We start from the raw sequence: 13,996 nt of genomic DNA on the forward strand, positions 1-13,996 counted from the left end.
CTTTTGGGCCGGAGCTCCCAAGGGTTAAGTCGAAGTTCGCTTCCTACGGGGCTTTAGCAGCTGAAGACTTGCCGTTGATTTGACCTCATGACACCGGTGCCTCATGAGGGCCTCTTGCATTGATCAGCCTTTTAGAGAAACCGGCTTCCCAATCAAACACAAACAGCCACAACCCGTGGCCAAGATGATTTGTGAGGCTCGTGTGCAAACAGCAATGTTTGGCTTTGAAATGCATTTTTACATATAAGGCTAACCGTGCTAACGAGGCCTGATTGCAACATCTGTTTTCTTCTCCTGGATAGGTGTGCACTCTATAGATAGTTTATCCTTCTCTGCTGTCAATTTGGTGAAAGACAGAGTTGAAGACTTCACTTTATTCCGCGAATCATGTCTTGGAATCGAGCGAGCCCCATTCTTTATCTTGCCCTCGTATTCCTGCTTGTGGGAGATCTCGGTTTGTATATCTTCGCAGATGCTAATGCTATAGATTGCAACTTTGTGTGGGACAGACCATCAGCGAATAATCAGTGGATGCATCGTAAGTCCATTGTTTCCCTGTACCCCATAGTTTGACGCTTTTTTAAATACAACCAAGGCTCAAACAGGGATGGTGTCAACTGATGCAAAGCGTGAAATACCTTCTTTTCAAAAACACCTTGCTCAAAGACTGGGATACACAGTCTCCTGGAGTCATCAATATCTATGCGTGTTTGTGGTGCGGCAGAGCGGATGGCAGTCTCCCCTGTACGAAATGATTTCCTCGTCTTGAATAAATGGGCAAATGAATGACGGACCACTTACCCTCTGATTTGATGGAACATCGCACAGCGGCCTATGACTGCATTGGCCCGACCCCATTGACCACAACGGGGTCATTTGATTGCGACGCTGGAATGGAATTCGACTCAAACAATGCTCTCAGGCCTATTGGTTGAGTCAATTTGCATGTTATAAATGTTATAGCTTCAGGAAGAGATGCCTCGCCTATGCACGTCAATTCTAGATATCTTGAGATGACTCGGATTGCAGGAACATAGTGCGAGGTGTAGACATCTTTATGAAGAGTTCTACACAAGAGCACATACTGATTTATTATAAATGACTGGTCCCACTTCCTGATCTTTTGAACAAAAGTTTGCTACCACACTTTTGGAAAAGACGTGCAGACGTTTCATTGCAAGACCCGGCATCTGGACCAACGTATGTGTATCATCTAAAACTCATCAGTGATCAAACATATGGTATTCACTAATCAATCATCACCCCATGTGGATTATGGCATTTAGAATGTCCTGAGAACAAGTGTACAAACATAGGTTCCCGTTCTGACTAAGCAGAGGAGGTACGGCTACTTTATGTCACTTGTTGTGCAGTATAGTATGGTTGTGATATCTCCATGATATCTATTCTTGAAAGAGGCTGATACATACCATCCCTCTCATGATCTTTGTTGGTGTGGACGCGGAGTTGTGATCTCAAAGTTCAACATGGTGTGATATTGATTGCTTGTACTTCACTTTTTCAGAAGTGTCCTTTTGAAAGAAAAGGATCACAACACACAAAATATGTAGCGCAGAATATTCTTGTCATCTGTCTGACTTATTTAGCCCCTTTATTTACATAGTCTCTTTCTTTCCTTCTTTTCTCATTCAAAGTTTTTCATCCAAATTTTTGAGTCCTTTATCAAGCAAAATTGATTTCGAAACTTGATTAGTCTTTGAACAATAGATGATTTCTTCTACACTTCCCTCCCATGCATTTGCCGCGTAGTACTAGCGGGGAAGTATAAAATAATTCTTTACGCCTCTCTTTGCGTCTCAGGCCGTTTCCTGGTATTTTTCTCTCTCGCAGCAATTCTCAACTCATGTGATTAGGACCCTTGCGTTCAACCTCCGTGTGATTATCACCGAGTAGCTACTACCGGCCAACATACAATATCTAGGTTACTCAAACTTAAAGCAAATGGGTTTGAGACACCTTTTTCAATAACCAATTTTCTAAATGATTCTCAAGGGACCTTATGCATTTCTTTGAGTGCCATGCGACATACATACTGTTTTGTATTTGAATGACGCTTTCAGTTGACTGAGGAAAAATACAACAAAGCAGGCACTGGGCAGATAACCAAGAGATTCAAAAAATGTGTGAAAAAGTCGGACATTGATCACTTCATCTCATGAACAAACACGCAAGCATCACGTCATTTCAAGAACAAACACTCAAGCCTTTTGAAGCTTTACAGGAACAGAGATAGTGTTTAGCATCGGGGAAAAGGCACTCTAGAAAAGGCAAAATAGACATCATGAGTACAAAGAACTGCAGTCTTAAGTTGATGAGTTTTCAAATAAAGAAAAGTGACACACCTTATCTAAGAAGTACTGCGAAAATGTTAATTGGTAACTATAATAAAAAAATTGATCAAAACACCACAATCATTAGCTCAAAACAATGTGAAAAAGCTGTATGGAGAATCTTTACGTCTTGTCAAATCCATCCAAAAATTTATCGGCAGTGGGTAAAGTAACATCCCAGTAATACGTTTGCTCGTCCGATTTGTATGTTGCACCTGCAGCTCCAGCTCCAAGGCTCGCTACGAGTGGACGGCCAAGGGAGGTGGGATCATTTGCGAACCCGTTGAGTCCAAGCTCCCAAGCGATTTGTGTGTCGGATGAAGAAGGAGCTGTCGTGATCACATTGCCAAACAGTTGAAGAAGTCAGCCTGATGGCGCGTCAATGATGATTCCGCGTTTGGGGTCCACTTACATTGAAACTGTAACTTTAGGGTCAGTTTTTGTCCCGGTTTGACTACTGTGTCTTGAGCGGGCGACACAAATCGTAACTTCTGGCCAATAACTGTTGTAGCAAAGATTAAAAATATTCCAGCGGTCAAAAAGTTAAGAGTGTGCATCTTTGACAACACGTTGAGGGTTTGATGGCGATGAAAGCGAATGGGTTTGGGGGGATTGATAGCTGAGATTGCGTTGATGATTATACGTTTGTCTGTACAAAATTAGAAAGATGAGCGTGAAAAATTCTTTCCAGGGTTGCGCAATCTTTTATCTATATATCGATCAGTGATCAAAGGCTCACAAATTCAAATCAAGTTCAGCGCCGATTGTCAACAAGTGTAATTATTGGCCAGTTAAAGAGATGGTGTTCAGAAAGAATCCTCTCGAAAATTATGGTAGTAATAAAGGATGAGGAAAAACACCAGAAATTGAGAAAACCAACAGGGTTATATACCCATTCCACAGCAATGATGAAATCAAGTATTTCAGATTATCCCTCATAGAGCCCATCATTTCCCCGTTGAAGTGGTATTCAAAGAATTAACTTGGTTGATTACTCAATCCACGTGCTTCCAGACCGCCGGGTTAACAATTCCCACGTGTTAAGCTGAGAACTCATCCATATAAGAGACAGGCTCAGCTTCAGGAGCTCCGAGTTCCACAAGAGATAGATGTGGAATCGGAGCTGATGCTGAGCTGCCGGCTCTTATAGTGGTCCGATCGGGACTGCGCCGCGGTCGTGCCACGTAGGCGTGAGAACAGACTACACCACGGGGGCGTCCTGACCGCCAAAAGGTCATCCTCGCCGGCCACCACCAGACGGTCGCTCTGTGCGGAGTGACTGCCCGTCAGCAGGTAGTCAGTTTGGCGACGACCAAGTGTCGAACTGTAAGTCGCCTGACAGCTCATCGTAAAGGCGCCTTTGCTTCGCCAAAAGTGTAGGCGTGCGCAAGCCGCTGGTGGCCTGCAGGCCAATTTGACTATCCGCAGGCCACCAATTTGGTCGCGTTCAGTCAATCTGGGCTGTTTGGGTAGATCAAGCGGGGCACAAGCAGCTCGGAATCAAGAAATGGGCATAGCCCAAAGCCCAGTGCATCAATAGGCGGTGGCATGGTCAATAGTGGCAGATTGGAAGAATAGCTTATTGAATGATAACAGATGATTCAACAGGAATCAGTTGAAACAGGTTGAAAAACATGGAAACTATTTTAAATGGATGATTTCAAGTTTGATTGATTTGTGTAATTTAGATGTCACACCAAGAACAACAATTGGAGATCCAAACAAAAAAAAGAGAAAAAGAACAGAAAAGATAAGCACTGTGATGAATGATTCCATTCTCTACATCAATCAAAGCTAATGATTTGGAAAACAAAAAGGTATAGATTAGTTTAAGTTGAATGGGGAATTTGATTCTGATGATTTGATTGGTCACATAATTATCTGTAGTCAAGTTTAATTCACGACTGATAGTAGTAGGAGCAACTATCAAATCTTCTAATCAAGGACCGATCCACTAAAAAAAACCAAAGACAATTAATTCCAAGAGATCGAAAAGGCTTCATTGAAAGTTGTAATAATAGATTCACTTACTTGAGGTGCGGTTCTCAAAGGATAACAATATTGTCTTAAAGTTTGTTTAGAGATCTCAGCACTAACATCTTTTTCTTCGTGATCAGTATGATCGCTAATTGACTAGATTTCAATAATCTATCAATCGTTTCTGCTACTTGGATTTGACCAGGATGAGGTCTAGCAGTCACATGAATAAATCTAAAAATTTCTCAAATCAGAATTGAATCAGAGTGAATCACTGGATTGAAATGAATTCAAAGGGATAAAACTCAACAAATGAAATGAACCGATTTGACCCAACAATCCTCTCCATCTCGATTCTTGATCTTTATATCTCTTCGGGTGGCAAATCAAACGTCAATCATGGATCGAGCTTGGTAATGTGGCCTTTGCCATTAAAGTTCTCACAATCCTCATTGTATACGAGCCTATAAAAGCTGTCAGTTCAATTTCCAAGACTGATTAGCTGGTTGAAGGACAAAATTGAAGCAGATAAGGAGAGTTCAGACTTACGCAGTGAAACAACGTCGCAAGTGGTCACACTTGCGTTGTCAAGCTAAATACACAAAACTGAGAGTTGTAAGTCACGATGATTCCACAAGAAACCAAAGGACCAGGATTTTAACTGAAGAGCTCACGCGAGAGACAAAAAAGACGCAGGGGTGAGGACGCAACACAAGAAAAGTTCGTACGCAGGGGTTGAGGCCACCATGCAGCCTCTGATTGGACGTTGTGTGCCCTCCAACCTTTGGCACGCGACATCCAATCAGAGGCTGCATGGTATTTCACCTTTTGGCAATCAGTGAAATTGCACAGGCCGATGAGTGTTCCCTCCAGAATTTTTGGAAACCAGACAGTGACTCGTGAGTGAGCCACTGTCAACACGCCAAGGCCACGAGTTGTTGCCCTTTCAGGATCTGTATGTAATGTGGTGGTGTTTGCTTGCATCTGTCCCGTCATCCACATAGACTGATTGAGAGGATGAGCTCAGCAAGCAAATTAAGTCTCGTGCTCACGCTTACTTGGCTCAGCAATCAGTTTTGGAAAGGTGCCACGCGATTTCGCGCTGACCATGCGAGGACCAAGCAGGCGGTCTATAGGCCCGCAGGACGCGCCTACAAGTCCCGCTGCTGGCTACTCTGGGATTAAACAGGGGCGGCCTGTGAAGGCCAGCCCAGGGTGGCCTGCAGTCTGGCCAGGGGCGAGTCTCGGGTCGGAAACCGACCTGACGGATTTCAGACTGGTTGGGACCAACTTCTGACCCAGGATCCCCCCGTGGTGTACAACAATCCACTCTTCAGGGGTTAATAACTTTATTAACTTCAAACTTAAACTTAGCCAAAGTCCCCCGCTCGTGCATACTTGCAAAGCTCGCAACTCGCGAGGGCGCGAGCGCGGGACTTTTGCCATGTTTTTCAAACCAAAAGAAAAAGGGATTCATATCAATATTCAAATGCGAACACTCCTCGTGACGTCATTCTGCGCCGACAAGGATGGATATGGAAGCTCTGTTAAGCTATGTTGAACAAGGTTGAGCCCTTGTTGCACACGCAAGTGTTGTAGCCTGAGAGACTACTGGCGTGGCACGACTGCGCCGCGTCCTAGCCTATATAGCTGACTCACACTCGCACCCGGCTCCATCCACATCTTTCCTACTGGATTCGGAGCTGGTGCTTATTCGCGAGTGTCTGTTCACTATAGGTTATGATCCCTTAGCTCACTGCATATCTCGCTGCTGAGTTTTGGTAAAAATCTTGAACTTGAACTTGAACTTGAACTTGAACTTGAACTCGAATTACTTGAACTTGAATTACTTGAACTTGAATTTAACATTATTGAAGTAGTATCCTAGACATGGCAGTTCGACATTCTCCGCCTGCCACTCGAAACCGTGGAAGCCAACATGGCTCCCCTTCTCAAAGAGGAACCTCCTCAACTCGCGGCTCTCGTGGTCGTGGTAGCGCTAGACTTGGCACCGAATCAGCACCACCACATCTTCCACCACCTCCCAACATTCCACCAGTCAACCCACCAGAAAACCAACACCACCACTCTCCGCCCATATCTTCTTCCAACCTACATGAGCAAAGCCCCCCGTTTGCATCCAACGAACAAACTCTCCAACATGTTTCAGCAGATCAGTTCACTTCCACGCCTATGGATCACCGAGAACCTCCTCCTCATCCTGAGTTCAATCGAACTTATCACCCGCAACCACGAAGACTTCAACCTTTGTCATTTGATGATTTTATTGGACAACCAGCAATTTCTCAACCTCCTTCAAACACCAATCAGATCACCGCTAGACTTGACAAACTTGATAAGCTAGCCCCCCATGTAGAACGTTACATATCTAAAGTCCCCTTATTGGAAAATGACGGCTCAAACATCAATAACTGGCTCGACAACGTGAACGATGCCATATACTTTATGATCGATAAAACGGACTACCTGCTTAAGCCTTCAAATCTCAATCACGATATCCATCCTGAAGTTGATCTGGCTGAAAACAAACTCGCTTATCGAGCTTTGTTTTATACTATCAGCCCAATGCTACAGTCTGTAGTTAGACGTGACCGTTCAAGCTACCTTGCTCATGATGCCTATTGCATATTACGTGATCAATTCAAGAACGGTGGTTGATCCTCTCAACTGGCCATCTGGAGAGACATGAACGGCAAAATATTTGATCCATCCAATAGCCTGTCTCAACATTTTGAAAGTATTGAACGACTTGCTGATGCACTTGAACGCGATGGTTTTGTCTGGACTCGCGATTCAATCCTTAGTATAATATATCAAGCCACAATGCCAAAATCACCCGATTATGATACTGCTAACGTAAAACTCGACGTTAGATGGAACACCGATCAACGTCCATTTAGCTCAGCCGAGGTCAGGAATGCTCTGCAAACAGCTCATCTCAAATTACGCCGCGAAGAATCCCAACTCGATCTTAATTCGGATTTCAACGCTATGAGTATATCAGCACGCGAACAATGGCCTTGTAATTATTGTAAACAAAAGGGTCACTGGATAGACGAGTGCCCGGAACTACACAACAAAGCGAGACGGGCGATCAAATCCCAGAATCATCCCACACCTCCCTCGTCACCTTTTCCTTCTAGACAAGAAACTAAGAATGACCGGAACGTGAATACACACGACACCAAATCTGTACGATTCTCTGACGCATCGGCAAAACCCCAAGTTACCGCACTATCGATCGAAGATTTTGCCAACGGAGATGGAACTTTTTCACTTGACCGTGAAATTCCATTCGATCCGCCATCGGTCATGTCCTACCGAATCGATCCTGACGATATTCTCGCTGCTGAGGAAGCTGCTCAGGCTCGAGCTGAAGAGTCCGATATTCCTAAGGAATATTTCATGTGATAATCTATAGTTTCTTGTTGTGTTTTTTTTGTCTTTCACTATATCAAGTGATTCTCGTTATTTTTGTCGTTTTTTTGTTTCTCACTGGGCAATGTTGTTCAGTCTGCCTTTTGGTGTTATAATCACTTCGTGTGGGTTCCAATTTTTTGTCTCATTTTTTCATGCTTCTCGTTTTTTTTACTTGTGATGGGGGGTCTTGTTCTTTTTTCTCCTTTTGTACGCGTCTTGTCGTGGGGGGGGTGTTGTAGCCTGAGAGACTACTGACGTGGCACGACTGCGCCGCGTCCTAGCCTATATAGCTGACTCACACTCGCACCCGGCTCCATCCACATCTTTCCTACTGGATTCGGAGCTGGTGCTTATTCGCGAGTGTCTGTTCACTATAGCAAGGTGGCTGCACAGGCCAGTGATCTTTTTCTGAAACAGATCAAAATTGGTAAATTTGAGAAATAGGTAAAATGGACGGTGCGTGAGAAGCAAAGCAAGATTTTCTAATTATGTCAACGAGCTGCCGGGGGTATCAATCAATCGGAACATTCGACTCATTTTCTTTCGTGGGTTCCAGAATTCTTCAGTGATAGACAGGTTGAACAAACATATATATACGTATAAAGTATACGCTCAAAACCAAGTCCCATCAACACAAACTGCTCGCGCGTCTCCACCAACCATCCAAATTTTAATCACAGTTTTTGAACTCAACATCGTAGTACACGATAAATCTTTGCACCACAAGATGAATCTTTGCAACTTATTTGCTGTAGCTTTGATCGCTTTGTTACCATCGGTACTGTCTCAAAAATTGACCATTACTTCTCCTGGGACCAATGCGGTTGTGAAAACAGGCGCTACCACGAATATAGTACTTAACTTTGAATGTAAGATTTACCAATTCATAAATTCTGATGAGCCGTTCTTGACTTGATCACTTATCTTTTGAACAGCCACCACTTCCTCAGTGAAGCAAGTCGCCTGTACCCTTGGCTTGCGACCGGTAGGTGCCGGTAACACCGTTTATGTTGGCACCTTAGTATTCGGCGAATCTGGACCAAAATTTGAAGGAAACACCTATACTTGGAAAGTGACTTTACCGAATGCCAACAAATTTGGAAAGGGAATAGGTCAACGGTTCGTGATGAACTCTACTTATAACAAAATTTTCGTGTTCATTCATAATTAATCTGAATCGAATTTCCTCTAACTCTTAGTTATCATTTGACACTTTCTCAATTCTACTTGATCGGTGTAAGTATTTTAGGCTGTTGAATCATCAGTCAAACGTAACAGAGGCTGATGCTCATTTAATTCCAATTTTCTGCCACTCCAAATCGCCATCATTTTCACTGGATTTGAAACTGCAGGCTACGAGCACCCCCACAATTTCCGAGTTTGCTAGTGATGTTACTGTTCAATAAGATCTTGTGATACACTCATTTCACATACCCTGGGCAGCTGTTTGTATTTTGCAAAAGAAAATCCTGTGACTAAATCTGGCTAACATAGCCCCAATGCATCACTTGCATTCTCTGTTGGAAACTATGTTGTAAAATTAGCCTGTGCCTTCTTTGGGATGTAGAGAACTTGCACACAACTTACAAGCCATGCATAATGAGCTCTTCAAACATGATCTATTTCTGCTAGAATATCTTCACAATCAAGCACTTTACCTCCCATGAAGTCATGTTCTGTTTTGTAAATCTATTGATATTCACTTTTGAGTTCATGATTCTGTATCATGAAGGCAAGAAAATTTAACAGAAGAACAGGTGCTAGCTGCTACTTGCATCAACAATGAGTCAGTGGTTGGCATGTTCAAGAGGGATGGTGTCATCTTGGCTTGATTTGGAATATAAATATTGGTGAGGTGATGAAAAATGAAAAGAATCAAATGAAAAAACAGTTGTAATTTGATCTGGGCAAAGATAATGGATGAGATTGCTTCTGATTTTATCTAAACCCTTTTTAATCTATTTCATGTAAATGACCTTGAGCCACTTATGAAAATCTTTTGATTCAACAGGGTCCATATTTCTGCCATATTGCTCTGGAAGCAACCTTTCTCTCCTTTCAGAGGCATTTTTGAGATTTTTATCTTGCCAGGTAAGATCAGTAGATTGGTATCACAAAAAAGTATGAGAGAAGGAAGATTTGATAGCTACCAATAAAAGTCTTTGCAGATTGAGAGAGGGGAAGAGGATCTTGATTACCTTCCTTGTCTGGGTAGCCATGTATGCCGGCATGTCACCTGCAATCATGCACTGAGTGCCTATCAGACGTACAGTTCAAAGATTAAAAAACATCCAACCCTAACACTAACCCCCAAGCCCGGTCATAACAATTTCCAAACAAAATTATGTGGAGCAAATGAAACAAAAAACCTGCAAGCTGGACAGAATGATGGGACCACCCCTGATTTTGCACTAAGCTAAATCTGTTACAGAACTGAGCTTCAGAGCCCAGTGCCTCTCAAGTTTGGCAAGGATTGTTGGATATATGTTTTTTCCCAAGCAGCCATAATTGTTTCTTGACCAGGGACCGGCCATGGTTCAGGAACTGGGTTTGTGGGTTTATGGTGTACATATATTTTCCACCCATGAATCTCCTAATGTCAAATCAAAATGTTTGCCCTGTACACCAATATCCCAATTGTTAGTTGGAATTCTTTTTCCATCCACCAATATCCTATTCATAACTCTCAACACTTTTTCTCTGCACCAAGATCCCAACTGTCAGTCAAAAATGTTTCCGATCTACCAACATTCTAATCATAATTCAAGATCTTTTTCCCTCCACTGACATCCTTACCATATCCTAATTGTAACTGGAAGTATTGATTTTTCCATCCACTGATATTGTCATTGCAACTCAAATTGGTTTTCCTGTCCACCAAAACCTTAATCACAAGTGAATATAGTTTTTCCATCCACCAATATCTTAATGTTGAGATGTAGGCATATTTTTCCGGCGCCTACATCTTGAAATGAACATGCAGGTGCTTTTTTGTAGTGCCTACATTGATATCCCCCTGGTATCCAAGTTTTTGACTTCGAGAATCCTGGAAGTAAGATTGTCTTTGTGGGTAAGGAATCTCTAATGAGAACTTACTGCAGCTGTCACATGGCATACAGTGGGTCTCATCAAAGCCCAACTACCCCGCGCCCGCAAAGCAAAATTTCAAGTTCGAGATGAATTATACACACCTCATAATTACATAGCACACATTTTAATAAGCTTAATGGGCTCAGGGGACCTATCTCATTCTAATCCTATGAGGATGGACGCGTGTGAGGCAAATTTTTTTTTTTTAGACATTTGGGCAATATTTCGAACCGAGCACATTTAAACACATCCTTAGGCTTACTATATGGGTACCAGAGGGTAATATATGGCTTTAGACTTGGTAAAAGTGGGTTCCCGAAGCGGAATCCAACCCCAAATCAGTCAAATCACACGGTGAAAATGACTTTTTTCACTGATTTTCGAGGTCCTCAGAGGCCAAAATTTCGAACCCCCCCTATGGGGGGGTAGTTGGGCTTTGATGAGACCCACTGTACACCAAAGGTTGACAAAATCAAGAGCATATATCCCTCTCAAAGTCTTTTGCAACCCTAAGACAAGTAATTCACTTAAAGTTAACTCCAAAGGGCAAATTCTTGCTCATGCATGGTGAATAGATCAATGCTATAGACTTTTGTATCAGGCATTTGGAGGAACAATACCCCATGGGGCAGTGCACAGAGATGCTGAAGAAACACAAAGAGAACATGATTGAACATGATTGACATCAGACACTCCACATCATGTTGGATGTAAGTGTTACCGTATCACATGAAAGTAAGAGAACCCATCTCTCCCATTCTACATCTCTCTCAAGAGCTTTCCTGTCCTAATCTATGTCCAAACCCTATTTTCCAGGTGAGAAAACTGGTGATGCAAGTTCATATGGGAAGATCACATGAAGACTTACTGCAATTGGTAGATGATAAGGCTGGATTAAGGGGTTAACAGAGCTTCACAGATAACCTGTATGTGCTAGAAAGTCCTGGAGGAAACACAAACAGAGACCTCAAAAACAACCAGTTTTGAAAAACATAAGTTTGTGTCAACCAATCAGAAGAACAAGAGGAATGGTGGCAATAAAGATGTAAACTTGAGGGGGGAAACCACAAAGCATAAGAACATTTGGCAGAGTAGAGGCATTTACCATCAGACTTTACCAGACAGAGAAGTCAGAAAGTTATATGGCAGTAGTGTACTTACGAAGGATTTGGTCAACAAAATGTGCTATACCAGCTATCCCCATGCCCACAAGGACTGTACAGACCTTAGAATCTTCAGCAACTCCATGAACAGAGCAGAGTGGGTCAATCACACTCAGCCTGGCAGAAGATCATATGTACAAGGAACCTTGAATGCCAATAATGGTGCAGGTGCAAAGACAGGAGGAGCAAGGAACAATCCTAAAGGGTTAACCAGTGGGATATGATGAGCTTTCTGTTCTCAAAAAGAGACAATTGTTTCTTCTATCACTACCTGTCTATCCTACAGTTCCTATTGAATCTATTTACAAACAACCCCACTGGGCATGGGGGCTTCCTTTGAGAGAACAGAAGGACTTGCTTTATAAGGCTTCTTTCTTTTCTTTCAAAGCTACTGTGTGTACAGTTGCTCCAGTCTAGTCACAACCACAGCCCGGCCTTGGCCCAGGCCCCAAGAACCAAATGTTAGGGGGTCCCAGTAATACCCCAAAAGAATTTGCCGGGGTTTTTTTGGCAGAAGTACTTTTTCTGCACTCTATTACCACATACTTCACCCTTGTATTGCAAAAATACAAGTCTATGCTGTTCTGTACCCCAGGGGTTGTGATGAGAGGTACTCCACCTACTTACTCAAGGTATGTAAGTATTAGCTTAAGTGGCTACCTAAGTATTTAAATACTTAATTTGGTACTTAAGTACTTGAGTTAAGTACTTAAGGATTTCATATTAGGTCCATTAGGTACCTAGACCCAAATGTTGGAGTTTTGTAAAAAAAAACCCAAAAAATGGCTGAGCGGATTGACTTACCAAGTCATTTCTGACACAAACACCCTCCTTAAAGCCCAAAAATGACTTTTTACATATGATTTGTAAGTAGGATTTCAGTGTATAAATCAGTGTAATCAAATTTTGATTTTGCAGAGCAAGTCTGGTCATGACTAGACTGGAGCAACTGTAGCTTGTTCTCTCCTGAAACCTAAGACTGCTTCTGTAAGCATATTGACAGGCCAAGAACCCCTGTTGATGTGACAGGGTGTCATAAATTGTGATATTGATACAAACTAATAGAAGGTGCTGTAGACACACACTCTATTGGATATAATGTTAATGCTTACAGCATACATGGTTGTTGGTTGATCAGAGTGTTGAAAGAAACCCACATTGTACAGATCCCTCTTTGAAGAGAAATGAAATTGACTTATGCTGATTCCCCACATCTCCCCTTTCTGGCGGAAAATAAGCCCAAGAGAAAAATGCAGTGACTAAGTCAGTTTGGGCAATAGAGATCCAGAGGAAAACACCAGTGAAGAGAGAGAAGACAAAGAGCCAGAACACCAGACTTACTCAGCAAAGGAGATAGTATGTGAATGAAAGGTGTGAGAAATCACGCTCATTCAAAACAGAAGGCTATGGCCAATGTATTGAAACAGGCAACCTGGGGCCATCAGGCGCTACGTGAGTAAGTCGGCACAAGCCAAGAAGCTTTGAAGAGCTACTAAAAAGAACACACCTGTGCGTACAGCAACAGGGAGTATAAGGCAAAACATTGAACGGAATGAGTATGAAAGTAATAACAACTAAAGGTGGAATAGTTGTAATGTAAGCGTTAGAAAAAGGATTTGTAAAAGTAATTGATGAAGACAAATAAGAAATCACTTACAGTTTCTTTCCAATGAGGAAAGAAAATGAGTGGTACAGCTAAGGCCAATATATAAGAGAAATCACAACACATGTGCTAACACATAACCACAGACAAACAAAAAGCAAAAAAGCGCAGGTCATGCTCAACCCATTCCTAAAGAAGCATAAAAAGAAAACACTCAGACCCTACACTCTCATTCCACTGTCACTTGAACTTCTAACTTGATCACTAAATGATTAAATAGATATGTATAAGACCCAATTGGGAGTGAGCTGGAAGTCCTTGACACATTGTTAACTTGATGTGAATTCGATAATAATTTGAGGCAGAAGACA

The 13,996-nt window shown here is 42.3% G+C and overlaps 4 protein-coding genes across 4 annotated transcripts; 3 read left to right on the forward strand and 1 right to left on the reverse strand.

Moving 5' to 3' along the window:
- Nucleotides 1-387: 387 nt before the first annotated feature.
- On the forward strand, nt 388-1,333 carry MELLADRAFT_123862 (uncharacterized protein; the record flags this gene model as incomplete). Its single annotated transcript, XM_007406370.1, has 5 exons — nt 388-538; nt 667-744; nt 829-930; nt 1,135-1,200; nt 1,287-1,333. 5 exons carry the CDS (start codon nt 388-390, stop codon nt 1,331-1,333), a joined length of 444 nt encoding a protein of 147 aa, XP_007406432.1.
- A 782-nt stretch (nt 1,334-2,115) lies between these two features.
- Nucleotides 2,116-2,924, reverse strand: MELLADRAFT_55158 (uncharacterized protein; the record flags this gene model as incomplete). Its single annotated transcript, XM_007406539.1, has 5 exons — nt 2,116-2,168; nt 2,200-2,279; nt 2,364-2,400; nt 2,479-2,680; nt 2,764-2,924. 4 exons carry the CDS (start codon nt 2,906-2,908, stop codon nt 2,220-2,222), a joined length of 444 nt encoding a protein of 147 aa, XP_007406601.1.
- Nucleotides 2,925-6,218: 3,294 nt separating this feature from the next.
- MELLADRAFT_103541 (uncharacterized protein) lies at nt 6,219-7,760 on the forward strand (the record flags this gene model as incomplete). The annotated part of the gene is made up of 2 exons (XM_007406371.1): nt 6,219-6,922; nt 7,067-7,760. 2 exons carry the CDS (start codon nt 6,219-6,221, stop codon nt 7,758-7,760), a joined length of 1,398 nt encoding a protein of 465 aa, XP_007406433.1.
- A 736-nt stretch (nt 7,761-8,496) lies between these two features.
- MELLADRAFT_103542 (uncharacterized protein) lies at nt 8,497-9,175 on the forward strand (the record flags this gene model as incomplete). Its single annotated transcript, XM_007406372.1, has 4 exons — nt 8,497-8,638; nt 8,705-8,888; nt 8,969-9,005; nt 9,122-9,175. 4 exons carry the CDS (start codon nt 8,497-8,499, stop codon nt 9,173-9,175), a joined length of 417 nt encoding a protein of 138 aa, XP_007406434.1.
- Between the last annotated feature and the right edge of the window lie 4,821 nt (nt 9,176-13,996).

Source organism: Melampsora larici-populina (genome assembly GCF_000204055.1).
Source record: "Melampsora larici-populina 98AG31 unplaced genomic scaffold MELLAscaffold_6, whole genome shotgun sequence".
NCBI classification, from domain to species: domain Eukaryota; kingdom Fungi; phylum Basidiomycota; class Pucciniomycetes; order Pucciniales; family Melampsoraceae; genus Melampsora; species Melampsora laricis-populina.